This window comes from Hibiscus syriacus, unplaced genomic scaffold, assembly GCF_006381635.1.
Source record: "Hibiscus syriacus cultivar Baekdansim isolate YM2019G1 unplaced genomic scaffold, ASM638163v2 tig00110187_pilon, whole genome shotgun sequence".
In the NCBI taxonomy this organism is placed as follows: domain Eukaryota; kingdom Viridiplantae; phylum Streptophyta; class Magnoliopsida; order Malvales; family Malvaceae; genus Hibiscus; species Hibiscus syriacus.
Window position 1 is genome coordinate 2,946,613 of NW_024062618.1, and position 24,882 is coordinate 2,971,494.

Consider the following 24,882-nt stretch of genomic DNA (forward strand, 5'->3'; position numbering starts at 1 on the left):
GTGACTGCATGACCAATCATTTTGAAAAGAATTTCAGCAAAGTTGATTATTTGAAGTATTTTTAGATGGACAAAATTCACCAACATATATTATTCACATTTACCGACTGAAGTGGTAAACATAATAAAGTATGAACTTATCCATTCATAAACATATTCATTAAGGGGATAATGAGTAGATGCCCATGATTTTGTTGGTTTAATTATAGTGTTAAACACTTCAATTTCATCAAACCCATTAACACATGAATAATAATTATCAAGTTTATTGGGATGCAGGCAAACATCTCTCTCTCTCTGGCTTTTGAACTACTAATCCGTGTTGGTACGAACATGCGTACGTTTAGGCCATATTCACATGACTCAGTCGTAAATTTCAAGATATAAACAAACAAACAAGAAAAAGTCAATAATTTCAACTTATTCATCATCTTACTAAATTTCTTGTGGCATAACATAATGTGAATTAATAAGCAAAATCTCTTGTTTCTAAAAGTCTTCATCTTCCATGTCGATGGTTTTATCTTATGAAGATGAAACATAAAATGGTAAACTACACGTTTAGTATCTCAACTATTATTTTTGTTACCTCAAAATTTTTTTAATATCATACCTAATGTTTGGTTTTAGTTTCATTTTGGTCAATCACCATTAATTTTTTAACGGTGATACTGACATATCTTCGTAAGATATTATCATTCCATCAATGAAAAAAAACTCACGTCAACAGTTTTGTTAATTTTTTAACGATAACTAACTAAAATGAAACCAAAATATAACATTAAATATGATTTTAAAAAATAATAGTTGAGTGAAAAAAATAAAAAAAAATAGTTGAGGTATTAAACGGCTTAAAATACTAATTAATGACTATTTTAGGAATATTTAGTTACTTCTCTAAATTCCAATCGACAAACCCAATACATGAGTTCACACAAACACATGCACATGAAGATAACAAAAGGCAATTTTTTTCTATAAATGCATGGGAACCCCAAATATGTATTAAAAGATACTATTTTGCTGGCCAAACCCTACTATATATAATGATGATTATTGTTGAAAATATTCATTAATTAGCATGTTATGCTCTTAGTCCTATGCATGCACATGCATCATTTTCACAGTACTTCAAACATTACCTATAAGAAGTGAACTAAATATATAAAAACATTAGAAACATAGAGCCAAATATGTCCTTTCATTATAGATAGTTGAGATTTAATAAGTCGAGCCGTGTCAAAAAAAATCGAGTTAATAAGTTTTATTTTAGAAGTAGGATTTTATTTGAATTTTTTTGATTCAAATAGAGTTGTTCGGGTTTTATTTTAAATTTAATTATAAATATTTCTAATGTTATTGTAATAAATGATTCTAATTTAAACATATTTTTATAACCATACACAATATACCTATATATTTCTTTCATATTTTTTCATATGTCACATAGATATATCATGCAAAGTTGATATTTTTCACATCAAACTTTATTAGATTTTTTTTTACATCAAGTAAAGTAAATATTTTTTATTAAAAATCTAAAAGGAAAATACAAAGTAATAAATTTTCTAAGTACTCTCAATTATTTGAAAATAAACGTTCAATCACTCTTGCAGTCTAAGAACATCAACAATTCTTTTAACTGATGAGGTAAGTTTATTTATATAAGTTTGTTTCTGCAATAAAGTAAAGATTTTTAATATCAAATTAAGTAAAGAAATTGGAGACGTTATTTTGAAGAAGTTGGAGATATCTTTGGTGTACCAAAATCTAAAGGGGGGGTCCATCTCAGATGTATTGAACTTTTGGTTATTTAATAACACCCCACTTCTCCCCCTCTGATTCACTCTAAATCTTCATTTTCTTTTTGCCACTTCTCTTAACCATCTTCTTCTTCTTCAACCCCTATCTTTGCTCTTCTGAACTACATACATCAGCTCAAAGGGAAAAGTGAGCTTTTTGTGTTTGTCGATTGACAGTAAGTAATAAAGTTAAGAGTTAAGCGAGAAGCATGAAGGAGAGTACCGGGAGGAAGCAGGGAGCAGCATCGCCGTGTGCAGCATGCAAGCTCCTAAGGAGAAGGTGCGCCCAAGACTGTGTATTTGCTCCTTATTTTCCAGCTGATGAGCCCCAAAAGTTCGCCAATGTGCACAAGGTGTTCGGTGCTAGCAATGTCAACAAGATGCTTCAGGTGAGCTTGGAAATGTACTGCTTAATTAAGTATCTAAATATGCAGAGCCATACTTCTGAGGGAAATTTGGTTGCTCTAATGGAAGGGTATTGTGGAGTTTAGCAAAAGAAAGGGTAAACTATGTGTTTAGTAATACATTTATTCCCGTAGTTCTGTTTTGGTTTTTTAAAATTATATTAACGTTATGTTTTGGTCACCCGTTGTTAAAAAATAAACAGAGGTGCCGACGTGGTAATTTTTTTTAAATGATGATATGACATTACCTTATAGTAATACAATAAAATCATCATTAATTTTTTAACGACAAGTGACAAAAAATAACCAAAACGTAACGTTATATATGACTTAAATAATAATAATTGAGTGATCAAAATGGAATAACGAGAATAGATAAATGACTAAATACATAGTTTACCCTAAAGAATTTTTTAGGAGAAAAAGATCATTTTCTCCTCAAAGCAGTGAAGCATTTCCCTCACGGGAAGGCTAGCAAAGAGACAGAAATAAAATTTTATATTAGATAACGAACTTATAAAATTTTAATAAGATGATAGGAAATTTAAAAAAATTAAATTATATAAGAATTTGAAATTTTAAAAAATGTAACCGCTCCGTCAGCCTCTCCCGGTCCATCCCTATAAATCACTCTCATTGACATGGAGCAAATATGTTTTCCTGTTCATAATCTGAAGTTTTGGCACAAAATTGGTAAAGATGAATTCGTTGTGTTCAATAGTTGTTTCTCTAGATTTGGTTGGACAAAACTCAAAATCACTTGTTCAGCTGTTTGGTTTACACGTCTTTATACTCTCTTTTTTCAAGAAACATTTCACATAGGTTAAAACAAGGATATCTTCCTATACTACACATGGCTGCATTAGTAGCTATCATTTATTTTTTTACTCATTTTCGCTTCAATTTCTAAAGGTCGTTTGGGGATCACATGCAGATGTTTCCTAGTTGCTTTTTGCATAAAAAATGTTTGACCAACTCCTCTTTATGTCAAATAGAAATGTAATAATGCATATTAAACATACCATATTAATTATGTTAAAGATGGACATTAGTTGGATCCAGTCGGATATTTAACCGTCTCAATACCATAAAAATTGTTGTTCCTTTCTTTCCCCTTTTGGGCCGTTCAAGCTGACACGTGAGGTATCGAAATCGTAGGAGTTGCCGGTCCACCAACGAGGCGATGCGGTTAGCAGCATTGTATATGAGGCGAACGCCAGGATCCGTGATCCGGTTTACGGCTGCGTGGGAGCGATATCATCACTGCAGCAGCAGATAGACACCCTTCAGACCCAGTTGGCACTGGCACAGGCAGAGGTGGTGCACCTCCAGGCATCCTATCCGCATGGGTTCGGCACGACAAGCCCGAGTGATAGTGGGTCACCCCCATCAAAGCTCATGGGCTCACAAGGCATGCCCATTTTTGACATGGATTTGGTAATGGACCAGACTAGCCTGGGCGAGCCAATGTGGTCATGCTAGCTTAATCATGTATGTCTCCCAGGTTACATTTTTATTTAGTCATTTATTAGTAGAGAAGTTGGGTGGTGGCTATGGCGGCGGCTAGGTTTTAAGAGTCTTTGGTCATTAATCGTATAATGTACACATATAATTAATTTAAACTTCATATATAATGGATTGAAGCTAGCGTATGAATTTCTCCATCTTTGATATTGTTGGTTTACATGCAGATTTTCTTAGATGTTTTGTAAGAAAAATGTATTTATTCAGCTTAAAAGTATCATAAGTTGGTGTTTTTTTAAAACGAAAAATGGTTTCTTTTCCATCCAGTAATAGCAATGGATAACACAACTCACAAGCTTAAGATCTAAAAAGTTGAATAGTAAGAAAATGAAGTGCAAATTTTCCAAGAAAACCAAATGCAAATAAAGAAACAAAACTTAGTTCAGACGTCCATGCTTGAAAATGCAGCAGCAGACTTAACACAAATGGGATTTTCAGAGATTGTCCGTCTAGGCTCAATATCATTTTATTTTTCCTTTTTTTTTTTGGAAGTCTGAACTAAATTAAAAATAGTTCAAACTGCCTCTTTACTTTCTGTTGACGGCGACTCGAGTAGCATACTCGGTTTAGAACAATACATTACAGTCAAGACATGCGGCCATTGTAAGCAATGCTATAGATTCAAAATACATTTCTGCCAATCTTCTTAGTTTCCAAAGGGATCATTCTCTTAGCATTTCTGGAATTATTTCCACATCGGACATCAGAATTTAATGATCATATTGCATGATGCAAGCTCACTTCGAAAATATTCAATATTTACTGCCTCACAAAGCATTTCTTCTATGCTCTTTCTCTGCATAATTACTCTGACCCATTATTTGCCCTTCTTCTACGCTGTAATGGTTGTACTCATGACGCTTCTTCCCTTCGGGCTGCCTGTCTGATGGGCTTCCACCTTTTCTCTTCCGGCCATTCACCATGGGAGAAGCATCATCCAGCATTTCACCTTCTTCAGCAGCCTCGGTTTCGATCCCTTTAGATGAGTGTCCCTTTGTAACAAAGTGGTTCCCTCTTCTCATTTCGCAATGATCTTGATTCTCATTCCTAGACCAGTTTTGTCGATGTTCTCGCCTTATTTTCTCGTCTTCAACGGCCAATTCAACCCCATCCTCTAGCTCCCTCTCAATCAGATCATCTTCATCCATTACATCCTTTTTCTTTGTTGTTTCCCCACGAGACTTCCTCCTTTTCTCGAGTGCAGCCTTCAGCTTGTCTTTGTCAATTTTAATAGCTTCCTTGGGGGACTGCCCAACTGGTCCTTCCCTACTGTCCAAGTTTCGTCCAACCACATTGCTAACCTTACGTGATGCTCCATCATCCCTCCACTCACCTGTTTCTGCAATTTCATTTCTACCACTTCTTTCCTGGTCTTCCCCAGCAGTTCGCTCCATTCCAGACCTAGTTTTATTCAGAACTTCCCTCATGTTATCCTTGTGGGGCAACTGCTCATGATGTTGACTATCCTTGTTTTCAGTATCCATTTTGTGATCTGTAATGACACTGCCCATCTCCACACTCCCATTATCAGTACTTTGATTTTGAGTGGTTCTTGACGGCATTCCATGGCTGTCTGCAGACGAGTAGTCGGCCGTTGACCGTGATTGTTTTTCTTCACTTCCAGAAGGATGTTTTGCAAGAGCTCTATGAGATGTACCACCGCCAGCACTTCCTTCTAATTCACTACCCTGAGAAGGGGGTACTCTGTTTTGCTCATAAAGTTCCAGCATTTGATTGCTAACCTCTGCAGGATAAACCACAGTTGGTAAGTGGAAAAAGAAAAAAGAATGACACAGATTAGCACATCGATTGCACTCCACACAACATGTCAATAAGCAGACTGCCTACGAGACCAAAATAATTATATGAAACAGACAGTTATAATCATGTATTAATGAACCAAATTTAAGAGAAGCATCATCTTGCAAATGCTATAAGCAAGTAACACCAATCCCATTGGGCCCCCTAGTAACTGTCCAATTGTATTCATCACATCTTTTACAAAGTTATAGAGAGGACACCAACCCTCTAATTGGCGAGGGGTGACATCAAATTCTTGCCACCAAACCTTCTCACCATCCGATGGAAGCTTCACTTTGAGGAACTTGGCAGCAAGGAAAATGGCACCTGCCGCAATATGATGGGGCTTAAATTGCAGACAGAGCGACGTCCTCAGCCTGCAAGCCGCTTTGCAGTGTGTCAAAAGAGAACAGAAGGTAGAGATCATTTTAAACACTTGAAGGAACACCACTCAAACTTACCCATCATTCACAAAATTCCACGCAACTTGAGCAAGAGCATTCTGTGCAACCTTGAATTTCTTTATAGCCTCGACAAGTGGTTTATACGGGTGATGAAGATTGAGGTCAAAACCCAATGTGGCAAGTACAACCCTCTCTCCGGTTAAAATTAGCTCTTTTTGTTGCTCATACACTTCCTGCAAGATATAGATCAAAGTTTATGAGCAACTCTGTAACCACAGTTGTGCAAAGTGCAAACAAAACATTTAAATAAACAAGAAAAAGTTTAAAAACTAAAATAGCTAGGATATAAGAATGTTGTATTTTGACAAAATTTAAAGAAAAAGTGGGGTAGCAGCAAGATCTGTTACCAAGGACACAGCTATTGGAGAATAAAAGTGATTCTAAGCAAGAATTTTAAATTCAAGAGGAACAGAACAAATTCAGACAGAAGGAAAGAGAACACGCCACAATAACACCAAGTACCAGCAAGTAATACGTCTCTAACACATATTTTCCACTCATTGGCAATGTATTACTAGTGGTGTCAGTCTTATATGCCAGAAGAATAAGAAAACAAGCAAAAATGATAAATAAATAAATAAATAAAAACACGAGAGAGCAAAGAAAATTAGAAAAGTTATACAAATAGAAAGGCAAGTGTGAGGTCAGGGAACAATCTGACAAGTCAGAGCAAGAAACATGATAGGGAAGACAAGTTGCGACCCAAGCATCAGAATAAGGAATGCAAATAAACTGGTGAAAGAACAGTTAATTCAAAGAATACCTTCTGTTTGATCTTCTGGGATGCAGCGGAATCTTTTTTGTTTATTATCTCATAGGAAACAAGAATAACATCCTTTAACGGACGAGGTGTCTCTTCAACCTTCCCAGCAAGGAACATACACACAGTAGCAATAGTCTGTCAAGCAAGAAAATGAAGTTGAGCACAAAATGAGCATAAGAATGTCCCCAATCAATGCTGACAAAAACTTCCTTCAGAAATAAATGATAGGTAAAGTTAACAAAAACAATCATGTTTACAGCCTCTATTATAACACTTTTCAACCCTAAACCATTCTATCATGCAGACCAACATTCTCTAAACCAAAAGAAAAGCTAACAGAATAAAATTTCATAATGAAATGGAATCAAAATACACAAAGGCTGCCTTATTTCAGAAGGAAAATATTGGGTTTATACGAAGAAGTTTTAACAATATTGACCAGACTGAGAATAGTAACTCACTCTTCTATCATTCTTCGCATGTGATTGTCGAATAAAGAACCGATGACAAAATATTATTGCTGTGGCTATTGTTACCTGGGGCCTGTATCAGGTAATAACATCAGTCAAATTCATTCAATCAGAACCAACAAATATTGGCATGCTTATAAATACACTAAATGACAGAAGAGCAGATCTGTGTGTGATCAAAAAACAGAATGTCTAAACAACTTCACGCAAACATTGATAATGATGATAGATCAGACCTAGTCACAAATGAAAAGCATTGCTGGACTACCACTTATTGTTTGTTCAAGTAGAATACTTTTGCAGAAAGATAATGCCAGACCGGCAAAACCATTACATATATTCATATATAAGATACAGACAACATGCTAAAATTTATTAGCCATGGCTTTTGCTGAGTAACGAATGAGCATATCTGAACATGGAAAATAATCATAGAATGACCGACAGACAACACACGTTAATGAGCACCGATGTGCACATACAAGACCATCTCCTGTATCAGTCTGATTGCAAACAACTATGTATCAAGATTCTTTCACTATAGCAGGTCATAGAGATCCAAGAATAGAGTACCGAGAGGCATCCTATTCAGACCAAAAATGTTGCAAAAAGGATAATGATGACAATATGACCATTTTTCTGTTATAAAATTAAGATCAAGTAATTTCAAGTTCGACTTATCATGCAGATACATTCATTGAAACAATTAGGAAGTGGCAATAAATAATATCTCAATGTTTGAACTATGAGAGTATGAGATATAAGAATGTTAAATAAACAAAATTTAAGAGTTTCCTACCTAAGATAAACATTAGAAGTTATTTCCAATTTTCAAACTGTTGGAGTGAATTGAATACTTAAAATGATTACATATGGCTCAATATTTAAAAAAAAATATCCATTGAATTCTTTAAATATAACAGGCTGCAGTGATTGAAGGACTACTTAACAAAAGACATCCTATCAAAACCAGTAAATATTGCTTAAAATGGTCACTCATAGAAGCCATGAGCACTTTTGACACAAAAATGAAAAATATATTTTCAAAAGAACACTGCTACCATTTAGACCATTTCTTTGTCTTATAAAATTATGATAAAGTAATTTGAAGTTCTGCATTTTCCATGCAGATACCGGCATTGAAACAATTAGGGAGTTGCAATAAAGCATTCTTAGTCATGTACACCGTTTTGAGAATTTCCTACCTCAAATAAATAATAAAGATTACTTCCAATTTCATGCTATAAACATTATTGTGACATTGAATACATCAAATTGATAACACAATTTACGAACTTTCTACCTAAAATAAAAGTTAGAAGTTACTTCCAATTTCCATGCTATAAGCTTTATTGTGAAAATGAAGACATAAATTGATCACAGATGGAAAAGATATGCATGCATGCATGCACAGACACACACACACACACAAACCAAGCATAAATTACATTTAACTTTCTGCTTACATTACAGTGGTGCTTCATGATCAGAATGGCTACTAATGAAACCAAATCTTCAAGTTCAACAGGACAAAACAGCACAAGTACATAAACTAACCAGAAAAACATTGCAGCCAAATGTAAACCATGAACTTACACTTTCAGCCTCATGCCCAAATCCTGCAAAAATGTACAGTATGACTTGCGTAAGTACGTCTCTTTCTTCAAGTCAACACCATCCCTTCTTGATGGGGAACTTTCTTCTATTTCTTTTCTTGAAAAATACCACCGTCCTACTTCCTCTTGCTTTTCTTGATAACTTCTAGAAGGCCCGCTGTCAGAGGTTGAATGATGTGAGGAATCCCCAGGCAACATTCCAGCCATATTGTATATATCTCCCAACTCGATGAAACGAAACAAAAAAGACAACCTCCTATAAGAGGAGCAAGACCTTATTTTTTCATATCAGCCTTAGTACTATTCTGATCAAAGATAAAAATTAAAAACAATGTAAGAGGTTAATCTAAAAATAAAACTGAATACAAATTAATAAGCAAAAATGAAAACAATAAACAAATAACCAATTACATAACATGGTAAACTACAGAACCTGTCCAAAAAAAAAACTGCAGCAAATCTGCAATGAATTGAAAAATAGAATGTTCACCATTGCCTAATGGCATATCTCATTGTAGACATATATTACAGTGTCATGTCTTGTACCAAAAACTAAATCTCCCAAACATGTCTTAGAGAAGTTCCAAGCGAAATGGTTTTAACATCAAAACATGCTGCAGAAGAATCTTAAATGACTCCATCATACTTCTAATCAATTTCCTTTTTAAGCACATCCTAACCTTTTCAATGACATTCTTTACCCCTCCCCCCCCCCACAAAAAAAAAAAAACTTCATTCTTCAGCACTTAGGTAGCAGAATGAAGTTAATTAAATATGCAAATACTTTAACCCCATAATTCTTAAATATTTAATTTGACACGCTTGAAAAAAGAAACCAAATATTAGATGCTAGAAACAATAAAGAGAACACCATGAGTAGTGAAACTTGTTAGACGTATACCCAATAGCTCAGAATAGCATATGCACATGATTTGGAAAAACTAATAAATCTTTAATAAGAATTCTATAAACCTAACACAATCGATAAACCATCAATAAAATTATTAAAGTAACTAAGACTAATGCAATGAACTTCTGAAAATAAAGAAAAAGGGACAAATATTACCAACAAGAAGAAGAAAAAAAACGTAAATACAAGAGTACGTGTGAGTTTCTAATGAAAACTAAAGGCTCACAAAAAATAACAAACACCATCGTATATGTATAAAATACTGAGAAAATGTCCAGAGATAGATTTTTAATCGCAAAGCAAAGCGATAATTTGTAACTGATATTAAAAACATGTTATTCATATAGCACTCGCAATAAAGTTTGGGGGAAGCAAAAAATAAAGAGGAAATGAAAAAAGCTGTAAACGAAAAACCTAGGTCAGGACGAACCCACTCGAAGGAGAAGCAATTTGGTGGATATGGATTTCAGAATCATCAAATTCGGTTTAAGAATGGTTGGAACTTAACATTCGTCAAAAATTAGAACGGAAACACCTTTAGCTCACGAATGAAATAAAAAATCTACCAATAATTTTCGTTTGTACTAAAGAAAAAGACAAGAGTAAAAGGAAGAAGCAAATACTATATAATCTAATGAATTGAAGACAGAAAGAAAATAAAAAGGAGAAGAAAACCTGGAAGCGGAGGTCGAAGCTGGCCCTTTCCTGCTCTCTCACTGCTCAATATCTTTCTTTTATCTTTTCTTTTTTTCTGTTTTTATATTTCTGCTAAGGAGAAACTACGCCCAGAGATTTTGAAGTTTATACTTTACAAGTTGATATTTCAAAAACCGTAAAATACGGGTAAATTACGCCAATATTGTAATTTTTATTTTTCAAAATATATAACTCATATTTTAATTTTCAATCTATTATATTTTAAACAGTTAATTAAAAGACGGTGGGATTGCAACTAGGGGTGTAAACGAGTCGAGTTCGAGTATTGCTAAGCTCGACTCGGCTCGAAAATTCTGAAATGGAGTTCGACTCAAAAACTCGCGAGCTTAAAATTTTTAAGCTCGACTCGAACTCGAAATCCTGAAATGAAGCTCGTGAGCAGCTCCAAAAGTCTCGAAATGAAAAAAAATCTTAAACTTAACTAGATTGAAGTCTCAAACTCAAACTCGAACATAAACCTTAAATACATGAAAACCTTACTGTATTTTTTTAAAAAACAATCAACACATAAATGTTAATATTATTAATAATTTATTTTTTTTAAATAAAATCTTAAAATATTATATTTTTGAGATGCTCACGAGTTTTTCGAGTCGAGTATCAAATAGCTCGTTTCGGCTCGTTAAGAATTCAACTCGAGTCCATTCGATCAGAGTATTTATCGAGCCTTGACCGAGTCGATCTCGAGTAGCTCGCGATCTGTCTCGTCTCATTTACAGCCCTAATTGCAACCGTCTTCACTGTTTATAAATATTTTTTGAATAAAATATAAGAGACGATTGATATACATGTCTTCACTATTCAACAAAAAAATAGCTACAATAAAAACGGTGTGATTACAAACTGTCTTCACTATTCACAAAAAAATAGTGTAGATGCAAAAAAATTAACTATAGTAAAAATAATGTGATAACAAACCGTCATCACTATTCACAAAAAAATAGTATAGACGGTGGAAATACAACGCATCTTCATTATTCACAAAAAATAATTAAAAAATATATACAATGTAAATGGTTGAAATACAACTCGTCTTCACTATTCATTTAAAAATTTCATTTAAATAGAGCAGCATGAGTCAGTGGGTGCAAGTGTAGGCGCTCAGACTAGGTGTGTGGGGTTTGGGAATAAAGGGTAACAGGGTAGTATTAATATATAGGTAGGGATATTAATTATTTATTAAAAATTAAATTTTATTGTTTAGGGGTATATGATACGGTAAATAAAGGGAAAATAAATTATTTTGTTGAGAGAGTTGATTTTTTTTTGTTAAATAGGTGAGGTTGAAGATAAAGTATGAAAAAAAAATTACAATACAGAAGAATAAGAAAGGGAAATAAAATTTAGTGGTAAGTTGGATTTGATATTTTATTTTTTATTGAAGTAATATTATATTTCTAGTTTTATTTTAAATTTTTAGATTGTATATTATTGATATAATTTTAATTTTAAAAATGTAACTTTAATAGATTTGGAGCAAAAAAGAAGATAAGAAGATTTCAAGATTTGGTAGAATATTTTGGACCAAACAAGTAAGTTGATTTAGTTTTAATTAAATATTTTTTATTATATGTATACATTCATCTATTATTATTTTAAGTTGCTTAGAATCTCGAATTTAAATTTTATGTCTTATTTTAGTTTAGAATTTTAGTGTTTTTCAAGTAGTATGTTCTAAATATATTGTTATTTATTAGTTGAAATTAAGTATGATAGTAGTATATTGTTTTGTTTTAAATATAGTTATTTTTAAACATGCAGAGAAAATGAGTAACAAATTTATGACAATTGTCCATTACAATGGACAAAATTGTGAAAACTGATGTTGGGGTTGTATTTGAATGTGAAAACCCTATGAACATGATGTTTAAAAGGGATATCATGCTTCAAGAAATAAGGGAAAGGATAAAAATGCAATTTGGAGCTGAGATTGGTGATTTGCGGTACAGGTGGAAAACATGTCACAATCCAATTAGATATTTTACAATATCTCTTCGAGATGATAGTGATGTTGGAAGCATGATTTCAGTACATGAATCAACAAATACTCGAATTATTGAGTTATATGTTGAGGTATGTGGCATATATGATGTTCATGGCTCATCCATAAATGTATTTGGAAATTCATCCCAAATGGGTTTCGGTAATGAGATTGAGGACTAGACAATCAATGTAGAAACAGTTTCGTCGCGATGCTAGAAAGTGGGACATCAAGAGCATTTATTCCATATGGTTGGCCTTCGACATATGCAGTTGTTGATCCGAATATTGATGTTAACGTTGAAAATCTTCGATGTCGATGGGGAAACACTTGTTGATTCGAGCGATGATGAAGAAGAGGATCCTGATTTAACCGGTGATGACCATGGTGATGATCCTATTTTTGGTGACAGTGAATTTATTTCATCTGGTGATGCCATTACATTCTATCAACCTCTCGCTCACATGAACTTAATAGATTACGTTGCGATGAAGGCGTATGAATTTTCGGACATGCAACAATTAACTTCGGGTTACTCTCATGACTTATTAGTTGGGATTCAATTTAATGAAAAAGAGGAAGTTGCATTGGCAATTAAAGAACATTGCAGTAAAAATCACGTGGACTTCGTCGTTGTAGAATCCATGATTAGTGTTTAAATTATACATTATTTTATTATTAATTACTCCTTGAATAAATAATTTTAGTTGCTAACTTAGGCCTTTTCATTCATTTTCGATGTAGGACATTGAATTCAAAAAATTATGCTATGAACAATGAAAATGTGCAATTTTTTATTTTTTTGGATTCATGGCCGAACTAGTGGGCACGACTGGGGACATGACACACCCGACATGGCTTCTAGTCAACACTGATGAGGCGATGATATGGCGGTGATGTGGCAGCTAATGTGGCGATGACATGGCAACTGACGTGGCAGGTGACATGGCACCCAGTCAACAGCTTCTAGAAGGCCCAATCAACAACTTCTAAAAGATTGATGGACAACTGGAGCATTTCAAGCAATTTAAAATTCAAGTTTTTAGGATTTAAATTTAAATAATTATCTTTTATTTTTTAGCCAATTTTTAGGATTTTTAAAAGGCTATAAATACCCATTCAGGTAAGCCTAATGGAATAATCATTTATTTCTTTATTTAGTTTTATAATAATTTTTTTCTTTTTATTTTCATTTTCTTTAATTTTTTTAAAGCCAAGGGCTAAAACAATGACTCAATTACAATGTGAGAATTGAAAATCACTTGAATAACTTCGGAATCTCTCTCAATCTCAGCGCTTATTTTCAAAATCAAATATTGATTTTGGTCAAGATGTTGTTACAATTAAATGTGTGGGAGAAATGATCGGCTTATTGAAAGCACATTCGACTTCTTGAGAACACACTTGGCAAGATTGTCTTGCTAAGAGGGAATTGAGATCGAAATTAGTAGTTATTGAAACAACAATTCGAGTCGGTCTTCACGAACTTAAACGGTTATTGATCTACGACAATTAATGTTGATCAAATCAATTTCTGAAGTTGGAATCAAAGATTGCCTTGGGTATTCAATATACAAAGAAGATTCACGATGATTGCCCTTGTAGACAAAGTAACTGACGTGAATCCCGAAGGAAAAATCTAATTCGATGATCTGAAGGAAATTGAGTCAAAGCAAATACCTAAGGTTGATTTTACCATAATGAATTTTCTTTTTAAACTTTTTTAATCTTCTTTGAAATCTTTTTATTTTTCTTCTTCTATTTTATTTCTTTTCATCTATAGATCCCCACCATTACTCAAATTCTACTCCATCCACTTCTTGGCTCAGAGATTAAATAAAGCATAAATAAATCATGAAGTTTCCTTAGTTTCTGTGGGATGAAGCCTTACTTCTCTTTTACTATGTTAAATTTCCTTTATTTATTAATTGAGAATAATGATTTATTTTGACGCAAAAAAATGACCGCGTCAATTTAGTCCGAGAACTTTGTTTGCAAAATGTGTTAAATATGGAGATTAGTGTAATTGGAATATTCGAGTGTCTAAACTTCAGAGGAAAAATGCTTGGGTGATCACAAAGTACAATGACAATCACACTTGTTTATGAAATTCCATCAACCAATACCACTGACAATTGGACTTGAATGTAATATGTCAACATGTGAAGATGTTGCTTAAAGCAAATCCAATGGTTCCAGTTTTAGTGTTACATGCATCTATTAAGAACCAGTTTAGATATCAAATAAAATACGTCAAGGGTTGACACGTAAAGGAGAATGCAATGAAGTTAGTGTTTGGTGATTACGATAAGTCGTATAACGAGCTATCGACTTTATTACAAGCAATGCAATATTTCAACCCGGGGACTTTAGTAAAGTATCAAACCTTGGATACATAAAATTGAGAAGGTCGAGATATCAACGAGAATAAAATATTTCATTGATTATTTTGGGCATTCAATCCATACATCAAATGGTTTCCATTTTGCAAAAGTATGGTCCAAGTTGATGGTACATTTTTATATGGAAGATACAAACATGTATTGTTGAAAGCAGTTGCACAAGATGGTGACCGAAATATCTTCCTGATTGCATTCACAATTGTTGATAAGGGGTCATCAAAGTCTTCGAACTTCTTTTTGAGTAATTTAAGTGAGTATGTCATTTGAGAAGACGATGTTTGCTTAATATATGATAGAGGAAAATGTATTTTAGCTGCAATTGAACAACTAAAAAGTCGTTGGACACCTCCACACGCATATCCCATGTACTGTGTACATCATATTGGTAAGAATAGATGGGAAATATGGAAAAACCAACACATTCGTCGTGAAGTTTTAAGAATGGGTTAATTTTATTCTGTCAATCTGGATTATATATGCGTATACATTTATGCGTTTTGATTTTTCTCGATGCCAACATTATATATGATGAAACAAGATATGAACTTGCGACCAAAATTTGAGAGGAAGTTAGAACATTTGAAGGTGTACGGTAAAAATGTTTGGACGTTGGCAAATAGCATTGTGAGTGAAAGACGGGCTCAATCATACGATGAAGACCGAAGAAACGGAAAAATGAAAACTAACCTTGTGAAGGCCATAAATGGAGTACTAAAATAAACACACCATCTCCCAATTGCAAGCTTGGTGAGAGATACGTATTATAGGTTGGCTAAGGTTTGGAGCGATAAAGGGAAGGAAATCGAGTCCATGATAAATAGAAGACAACGTTGGTCTCCCGATCTTGTGAGGAAAATTCAAGACAATGTGGATAAGGCAAACTCGATGACTGTTCACGAGTTCGACCGACTGAATCAGACTTTTGATGTTGTTGAATCCATAAGCAACAATCAAAGATGACACCGATTAACATTTCGTGTTGATTTTCGAATTCGATAGTGTGACTGTGGTCGGTTTCAGACATGTCGATATCCATGTATCTATGCAGTTGCTGCATGTATGTTTGTAGAGGTTGACCAATACACCTTTGCAGATGAATGCTTTAATTTACAGACGGTATTAAATATCTACAATTGTGAGTTTCCACCGATTGTAAATTCACAATATTGACTGGCAACGAAGCATAATGAATGGCTACCGCCAACCTCAATCAACTCGTATCCACACTAGTATGGATTTTAATTATAGATAGGCAAGATAACGAAATAGATGTAGTGTTTGTAATGATGAAGGACATTAAAAAAAAACAAATTTCATAATCAACCAATATACATGCCTTGGTGATTTCATTAAATTCTTGTTTGAGAATGATTTATATTTGTATTCAAATGAACATTTTAATAATTTAGCATTTAAATTGTTTGTAATTTAACTTGAACGTTTTTTATTTGTCTATTTTGTATTTTAATATTTTGATATGTGACTCAAATTATGGTTAGTATTTAAATAAACCTGAAATGATAATTTATGAACTTTAGGAATTATATTATAAATAGAAAATTTATGAAAGCCACTTTGAAAATTTATTTTTATGAACTAAATATTGTTTTAATAAATAGATATTTCACAAATAAGAATTCCAACTATATGACCTATAAACATTCACCATTCATTTAAAACATTTAAAGAGTTTTTAATAATAAAAAAACAATATTCAAATGCCATTCATTCATTGAAAAAAAAACTAAAAGTGCATGAAATCATTTTTCCTTAATTTTTGTTCATGTCGGGGTGTCGTGGAATAATAATACCTTGGCGGATGTCAATCTTGTTGTGACCTTTGTAATTGAATGGATTATTGTTTATCATCGTTTACTTATTCAGTCATTACAAGCACAGGAAATGGTGTTGTAAAAAAAGGTCACCACTTTGCTCTCCCATAGGGCTGTAAATCGACATATTAGACATGAAAGGCGCCATGTCCTGAAAATCCATGTTGACACTAATATTATGGTAAATAGGTGACTGTGGTGGATAAAACTTGGGTCTGTATGTTTCAGGATCATCAAAATTTTGATTGTGTGATGAGCTTTCGTTCACTATTGGATCATTTTCCTATATGACCACCGACACTACTGAATCCTCTCCCCACGCACGCGACCAAGCGCTTGAAGGATATTATCTTGTTACGGCTTCATTCTGAGATGATACCGCTTTACTCTTATATGTTTCTGCTCCACTCGTAGATGATTCACTACGACAACCATATTTATTTTTATAGTTATGACATTCTTCTCGTTCTTCAGTCGTTGTCAAATACGGTCTTCCATTGAAAAGATAATAGATAATGTATTATGAATTCTTCCAATCAAAATCGTCATATTCAATGGGAGTGCGATATAGCAACAATAAAGCTCTATCGTTCCACATATCAATATAGTCAACATATATGGCTTCCCAATTATCATCGGACCTACCCGTCTGTCTATATCATGGAGCGATCATGATTGCGTGGACTTTCTGAAATGGGCTGGTGGTAGTCAAACTGCCTCAACACCCTATCTCCAAACTGGAACTCGACAACATAAAAGTGAATTACATGTGTAACAGTACACTAAAGATTAGAATATACCATTAAATAATTTGGTACATCTACCAATATGTCATCATTGTCGTATGACCTCCAAATAAATTGTAAAAATTATATATAAATGAGTACACATCAAAGTAAATTATAAATAAATAATATGTGAAATTAACTTTTCATTAATATACTTAATCTTTGCAATACAAATCAATCATCAACTTAAATACTCTAACATTGTTGTGCACTAACTTTGTGCCTTGTTTTCTCTCACACCATCTACAAACAAATAATATGCTAAACAAACATTTATTTGATAATTTTTTTCTTTTAAATGAAAGATTTTTTAAAATAAAGTAAATAAATTTTAAATTAAAATCAAAACATTACCTTCCAATAAGAGGAAAACGAATCAAACTTCGGGTAATCGGTGTAAAAAATGGCAGTCGTTGTCAAGCCTACGCTTGCAATAATAGTAGACATTCATTAGCGTTCGTTTTCTTTTGACCAACATATTTTATTGAAAATATAAATATTTATATTACTTAAATTAAAATCAAATTTACTCGTTGAAAATTTGAGGCTATACATTTTATTTAAATCTCCCTTCTTCTTTTTTTCACTCTAAATTATATTAATTAATCATCATTATTTAATAAATCACTAATAATTTTAAACAATTCTATAACATGTAATTTAAATTTAAATTCTAGAATTTATTTAAATAAAAATGAGAATAAAATAATCGAAGATCTAAATTTTTTAAAGATTTTATCATGTAATTTATTATATATATGAAAAAATGACTTAAACTACACAATTAATCACTAAATGATTAATAAAATAAAAATTAATCTTCCTCCATTACATTTTAAATACAAAAAATTATCTATATATTATCTTATCTTATATAATTTTTATTTTTAATGGTATAATAATCTAATTATAAATAAGTTGAAATTAAAAAATAGATAATTTTTTATTTAAATTTAATTTTGTTGCTCTATTTTTTAAGAAATTTTAAATTTAAATTCAAATTATATAAATTAAATTTTTTATATTAGCCAAAAAAAATTTAAATCTTACTTCTCCTTTTTCTTTATATTTTCTCAAAAGTACTTGTATTATATTAGAATAAAAACAATAAATTACTTTAAAAATAAATTAAAAAATACATTAGTACATCATAAATATATATGTATATATAACTAAAAATTAAACAATAACACACAAAAATTTTCTACATAAATATTAATATTCATCAACAATCAAATTAACTATAATAGATAATTTAAAAATTAAAAACAAAATAAATAATATAATATTACTTAATTAAAAACTAAAATATACATATACTTACTAATATTTTCTCCTTCTAATTCCTTCTTCTTCTTTTACAATTTCTACATTATTCTCAAATTACATGCATAATACTAAAATTATATTAGCAGTTCTCAACAATCAAATTAACTATATAATATATCATTTAAAAATTAAAAATAAAGTTAACGGTAATATATTACTTAATTAAAAAATAAAATATACATATACTTACTAATAGAAATTTCTACTTCTTCCTTCTTCTGTCTTCTCCTTTTTTTTCTTCTTCTTTTACAATTTTTTCCTTCTTCTCAAATTACATGCTTAATATTAAAATTTTAATAACATTCATCATCAACAATCAAATTAACTATAATATATAATTTAAAAATTAAAAATAAAATTAACGATATAATATTACTTAATTTCTATTTACTATTTCTTCTTCTCCTTCTACTAGTACTACAATTTTTTTCTAAATTAACTTGAACAATCTCTCCTATTTAATACAAAATTTAAATTTTCAACCACATATTTTTCCTTCCATCAATTCACAACCACTCTATCCCAACTTTTAAAGTTCCAATGATTGTTTACCTCTTGTTGCTGCCTGTTAGGACTAGGGATGACAAACGGGTGGGTCAGGTGCGGATACCTCATCCTCATACCACATAATATTTTTAAATCTACCACCCGCCAACCACCCATGATAGATAAAAAAATTTAAATCCACACCCGCCCACGCGAGTACATTCTCAAATCCATCCTCACATTAATTACCCAACTGGAGACGTACCCGGCTAGACCCACCTTACAGTAACCTTAAGTTATATATAAGCAACAAAATAAAACAAACACGTCCATTAAGAAACATAATAAAATAAACTAAAGATTATCTGAGTTAAGTGTTAACATAGATCTTAAAGTACATAAAACACTATAATAAAAGACATAATTAAAGCCTATAAACATAAATGACAAACATATAATATTTTTATTGCACAAATAAATGACAAACCCTAAAATTATACCTAAATTCATTATGATCCAAAATTTAGGTATTTTGTGGGTGGGCAGATGCGGGGCGGGTAAGGTCTCAAACCCATCACCCGCCTACTACCCGCGACGGGTACCACTTTCTAAATCCACACCCGCCCACTATCCATTAAAGTTATACCCATCTCCGCCCTAATTGGAGCGGATACAGTACGGAATCAACGAAATTATACCCGTTTATCATCCCTAACTACGGCTGACAACATTTTTTTAAACAATTTAATTGATTTTTTTTATTTTCTTTAAATAGTAAATACCACTTACCCTTATTTGCCCCTTAGTTTAATGTTGCCTGCACCCTGACTCATGCCAATTTTTTTCGGTTAACAATGTATTGTGGATTATTTTTTTGTGAATAATAAAGACTGGTTGTAATACCAATGTCTTCATTGTAACTTTTTTTTTTGAATAGTGAAGACTATTTGTAATTACACCGTTTTCACTATAGTTATTTTTTTGTGAATAGTGAAGACGAGTTGTATACCAATTGTCTCTCATTTTTTATTCAAAAAAATTATATGAACAGTGAAGACGGGTTTCAATCCCACCGTCTTTCAATTTACTATTCAAAGTGTAATAGATTGAAAAAAAAATGAGTTACTATATTTTGAAAAATAAAAATTACAATTACAAAAATGGAGTAATTTACCCGGTAAAATGCTTCAAATTATTTAATTATTGATTTGAAAATAAATAAATTATTTTTTAAAAGTTACCCAAATATTATTTTATTATTAAAATTAAAACTGATGTCTAATATATTTTGATATAGCATGAGTGGTAAAAATAATTATTGTTATTTCTTGAGGTTTTGGATTTAAGCATCAGAAATATCAAGGTATAAATTTCGTTTTATTTCAAAAGCAATTCGATAAATGTAATAATTTTCATTTAAAAATTCTAATAATATAGTCATCTTTAATAGTATTGTCAATTCTAACAATATAATATTTTTAATAGTATTGTCAGTCCAAATAAACCCATCAAATTAAAATTATAGTTGAATAACTCTATTGTACTTTTACGAAATAATAAATTATTATTATTCTATAAAATAATATATATTTTTAAGAAAACAAGTAATTTGAAAAAAAATTAAAAAGACAATTTTTAAGTGTACAAAAACTAATTTCATCTATTTGTAAAACTAATATATTTATATTATAAGTAAAATTCTATTTATAAAATTATATTATAAATATTATAAAAATATGTTATTAAATAAATCAAATAATTTTAACTACAATTTAATATAAATAATATTTTGATTAAAATTATAATAAAATTTTACATTACATTAATGACCAAGTGTTAAAGCTTTCGTCCCGGAAGTTCTGATAGGTTAAATCACCTAAAATATATTTGTTGTTTTTTACTCATTAAATTGATGTCATATTTAAAATCTAGTGATATAAACAATACAATACCTACAATTCAATGGTGTCTACTATAATTTATCCTTATAAAAAATCCGACTTTCTCACCTAAAAACCATTAAATCTTCAAATATCTAATAAATAGTTTAATTTTCTAAGATTTTATCTCCGTAAATCAAAATTGCAAAATTGGTCAACTTATCTTGAGCAAAATAGTTGCCCGTGCTTAAAAAGGGTCAAAGCCATTGCAGCTTATATGCAAAATTTGATCCCGACCTCCTAACATGCCTATATTAATCACAAATCACATGATTCGATCAAAACTACTCACCTCTGCGTATCATTCCTACATGAATTGAAATAACAAATTGCAAAATCGATCAAATAGCAAATAGTTGCAGCTATATGCAAATTTTGCCCATGACTATGTTCACAATGCCCTCGAAACTTAATAGCAGCCATAATATTGTCAATATCATTTTAGCTTCAAAATTCTTCGTAGTCATCATAACCTTCTCTACAATCATACTCCTCTTCCTCATCTGCGTAGGAATATAGATTAGCATTCTCGGACTCAAGCTCGTCACTATAGTTGTCTTCCTCAAAATCACGAACTTCAAATTTTGATGTTCCTTTGGAGAGCTCCTTAGGCTTTTCAGTAACTTCCTCCTACAAGGAATCAAACCCAAGGGTGAAAATAAATAATAGGGTCCAAAACAGCATAGCTTATATATTCTACAAAGAGAGACTCAGAGCATACTGGTATTCCATCGGTTAGTTTCTCCAATGCATCATAGTTGATTTTCGAACTCAGTCTCTACGAAAAAGAGAGAGGAAAAAACACATCATTATGCCAAGGGAAGTATGACCTAAAAACTTAAACGGAAACCTAGATATAACTGTAAAATATAAAGAAGAATCTCAACGAGACAAAGACATGAAATGAAAATAATTCATGGTAGATGGTAGAATTTTCGTATATATTCTCACGGAGGCATGCAACAACATTACTTAGGACTAGTCTGAAATAAATGAAACTATAACAAGGAATATTTTATATCTGATGTGGCAGTTGGTATTTACCTTTTTGTTCTCCGGTTCCTTTTCCTTTACACTTGCCATCCTGCCAGCAACAGCATTCTTAGCAGAAGATTCCTTCTCTGTAGCAGGCTTTATTTTTTTCTTCTGCCAGGAAAATATTAATATAAGATATGGATGAATTTGAATAAGTTGTGTAAATATAGAATCAATAGATAATCCAACTTTGAAGTACATCATTAGGCTTAAATAAATGAGATTAACCATGAATATCAAAAGAACAAAGGATGTAATAAAGAAAGTAAAAGTAGAACTTGTGACAAGTTTCCAGCTTTTGATGAAGTGCCATTCAAGTGATTGAACAGTTCAAGTTAAAATCTCCGCAAAGATTCATATACCTTGGTTACAAATTCAATGGAAGACAAATCAAAATGCATAAACAATATTAGTCTGGACCCTGGAATGTTCATAGAGATATGATGGACAAAAGCATGTGGAAGTGATTATATGAATGTTAAACAAATATGAAAACACCAATTAAGCAGTTTTAATGTTGGACTCCATCAGTAGAGAATCATGAAGCATTAGCAGTCAGCATCTGCATGACCACAAGTATTCTATTCTCCTGATGGCAATATTCAAAGACGGAGAACTGAAAAATCTCTCCATCTTTTATCCCTGGTTACATATTTCTGGACTTGGTTAACCTTTATCTACATTCGCATCTCATGTTAAAACAACAACTACAGTTAGAGGATAGAAAGGGCATCTCTAAAGCTAAATTAAAGTTCTAATTTAATGGACATCTTCAGTGATCTGATAGCCAATTTAGCATATAGGTATATGGAAAATTGCAGTAACAAATTAACAATCAAACCAATTTGTATAACTCCAGTAGTTCATAGTTCACTCGGAAGATAAAGATTAGTTATTTTATGCCTCTACACTAGGTAGTATGCAAGAAAAATAGTATAAAAATACTTTACAACTAAAGTCACCTAAGTTTTTTTTTTTTTAAGTCACCTAAGTTATTTTGGCTAAAGATTCTCTTTTCCTTTTATGAACCTAACCATTAAGGGAAAACAATAATTACCTTCAGCATACTGCTGATAGCTTCATTGATAATTTTCAGGTGAGCGACCACCAGATGCCTTCCCGGCTCACTCTGTGAACCTATTGCTTAAAATATTCTAGAACACAATCCAACATTGAAAACTAGATTATATCATCCGCTACACTCCAAGTCCAAGTATGCAAACAAGTAATCAGATTCATTTTTCTCTATCACTCCATTCCTCACAGTTTTTGAGTTCTGAACAAATGTAATATAAACTCAAAGTCGTTGATACAACTGCAATTGAAGAGAGAGGAGAACTAAAATACCTTTGCATAACATTTATTGATAGCTTCCCACATCAACTTCTTGAAAAGCATCTCAGTTTTGTTGTTAAGGTATCCAGAAATCTACAAAGCATTTCGCATCAACTAAAATTTAAAATTAAAAACATATATTTTCCAAAAGAACAAAATCGCGATGTACGTACCTCGGCATCATTGATATCAGAAAAATCATCGGCAGCAGATTTAGAACGCGACTTACGTTTCCTGTTTCTCTCCATCTAAGAGTATTTTAATCAACAAATAAATCAAAAACTTCTCAACAAAAGAAATTCACTAAAAAAACCAAAATAAATGATAATAACAGCAGAAAAATAGTAAAATATTACGGCACCGTGCTTGCCTTAAACGGAGAAAACAGCAATGGCGGCCTCCGAGTTTCTGAAGAAGTAAGCCCTTGACGGATCGAGTTTTAAACGCCGAACCACATTCGCTCGTTTTCGTTTTTGAAACGTTGGAATCACGCGTTCGGTTAACTTTATATAGTAGGCCTGTAGGTGTTGAAATTTACGAATATGGCCTTGCGCATTAGACCGCCTTCCCTTTTATATGAATCATGGGCCATTTAGGGCTAAATTTGAAAAAGTGTACGAGCTTCAATTTAGTGGCCTGTTAAAGTAGAGCCCGTCTTTGATTTTCTTTAATGATATTTTATTTCCAGAAGTACATATTTTTATTTCCAAAGAACATTTGTTTTCTTCAAGGGTAAAGTTCGAACCATTATTTGGTGCACTGTTAGATTAAAAAAATTATAAATAGGATTAGAATCATCACAAGTGTTTCTATGATGAATTTAAGAATTAAAAAGTTAATAAATTTGACGCTTATCATTATTTTAATTCTGTTCGTGAAAAAATCCACTATCAGTATAGATTATAATTTTACATGTTTAATTATAATTTTAATATATCTGAACAATTATATTTGGTACGAATTATTATAACACAATATCAGATTAATAATCAAAACATATTTAACTTAAATTAAAATAAAATTTAACTAAAACATATAAGAAATAAATATTCTAAAATAGACGAACTAAATACGATAAGTATAAGACAACAAATCAAATAAGTAGAAGATGTTATTGCGTTATGGTAGTCTGTAATGCGGATAGCCCGATCCGATCTGGAGTGTCACATTAGAGCCACCGGAGCGACCCACCGTAAAAATAGATAAAAATTTAAAACTTTTATCAATACATGTAAACTCATAAAATCATTTATCAGTATTCAAAAATAAAATAGATTTTCAGACT

General features: G+C 31.8%; 3 protein-coding genes across 5 annotated transcripts; 1 reads left to right on the forward strand and 2 right to left on the reverse strand.

Moving 5' to 3' along the window:
- Positions 1–1,840: 1,840 nt before the first annotated feature.
- LOC120217449 (LOB domain-containing protein 4-like) lies at positions 1,841–3,875 on the forward strand. Its single transcript, XM_039214538.1, has 2 exons — positions 1,841–2,190; positions 3,364–3,875. The coding sequence occupies exons 1-2, from the start codon at positions 2,011–2,013 to the stop codon at positions 3,685–3,687; spliced, it is 504 nt and encodes a 167-aa protein (XP_039070469.1). The 5' UTR covers positions 1,841–2,010; the 3' UTR covers positions 3,688–3,875.
- Positions 3,876–4,466: 591 nt separating this feature from the next.
- LOC120217757 (cyclin-T1-4-like) lies at positions 4,467–10,513 on the reverse strand. Its single transcript, XM_039214825.1, has 7 exons — positions 10,428–10,513; positions 8,823–9,147; positions 7,218–7,299; positions 6,757–6,891; positions 5,991–6,166; positions 5,755–5,906; positions 4,467–5,473 (listed from the first exon to the last, which is right to left on the reverse strand). Exons 2-7 carry the CDS (start codon positions 9,047–9,049, stop codon positions 4,497–4,499), a joined length of 1,749 nt encoding a protein of 582 aa, XP_039070756.1. The 5' UTR covers positions 9,050–9,147; positions 10,428–10,513; the 3' UTR covers positions 4,467–4,496.
- Positions 10,514–21,480: 10,967 nt separating this feature from the next.
- On the reverse strand, positions 21,481–24,072 carry LOC120217438. Of its 3 annotated transcripts, none has more exons than XM_039214529.1 (6): positions 23,968–24,072; positions 23,771–23,845; positions 23,610–23,690; positions 22,272–22,370; positions 21,949–22,005; positions 21,481–21,857 (listed from the first exon to the last, which is right to left on the reverse strand). In XM_039214529.1, the coding sequence occupies exons 2-6, from the start codon at positions 23,843–23,845 to the stop codon at positions 21,675–21,677; spliced, it is 495 nt and encodes a 164-aa protein (XP_039070460.1). In that variant the 5' UTR covers positions 23,968–24,072; the 3' UTR covers positions 21,481–21,674. The 3 variants fall into 3 exon arrangements, with proteins under 3 accessions (XP_039070460.1, XP_039070458.1, XP_039070459.1); XM_039214527.1 differs by having other exon boundaries at positions 22,272–22,373; XM_039214528.1 differs by having other exon boundaries at positions 22,272–22,373; positions 23,771–23,868; positions 23,913–24,058.
- Positions 24,073–24,882: the final 810 nt, after the last annotated feature.

What these genes read in the sequence shown, in the direction of transcription:
- LOC120217449 (XM_039214538.1), top strand. Translation starts at nt 2,011, where the DNA reads ATGAAGGAGAGTACCGGGAGGAAGCAGGGAGCAGCATCGCCGTGTGCA. An exon ending in ATGTCAACAAGATGCTTCAG is followed by an intron (nt 2,191 to 3,363) that starts GTGAGCTTGGAA and finishes TCGAAATCGTAG; the next exon opens with GAGTTGCCGGTCCACCAACG.
- LOC120217757 (XM_039214825.1), bottom strand. Translation starts at nt 9,049, where the DNA reads ATGGCTGGAATGTTGCCTGGGGATTCCTCACATCATTCAACCTCTGAC. An exon ending in TTGGGCATGAGGCTGAAAGT is followed by an intron (nt 7,300 to 8,822) that starts GTAAGTTCATGG and finishes TACCTGATACAG; the next exon opens with GCCCCAGGTAACAATAGCCA. An exon ending in CCCAGAAGATCAAACAGAAG is followed by an intron (nt 6,167 to 6,756) that starts GTATTCTTTGAA and finishes TATATCTTGCAG; the next exon opens with GAAGTGTATGAGCAACAAAA.
- LOC120217438 (XM_039214527.1), bottom strand. Translation starts at nt 23,845, where the DNA reads ATGGAGAGAAACAGGAAACGTAAGTCGCGTTCTAAATCTGCTGCCGAT. An exon ending in TCAATAAATGTTATGCAAAG is followed by an intron (nt 22,374 to 23,609) that starts GTATTTTAGTTC and finishes TTTTCCTGGCAG; the next exon opens with AAGAAAAAAATAAAGCCTGC. An exon ending in AGGAACCGGAGAACAAAAAG is followed by an intron (nt 22,006 to 22,271) that starts GTAAATACCAAC and finishes TCTTTTTCGTAG; the next exon opens with AGACTGAGTTCGAAAATCAA.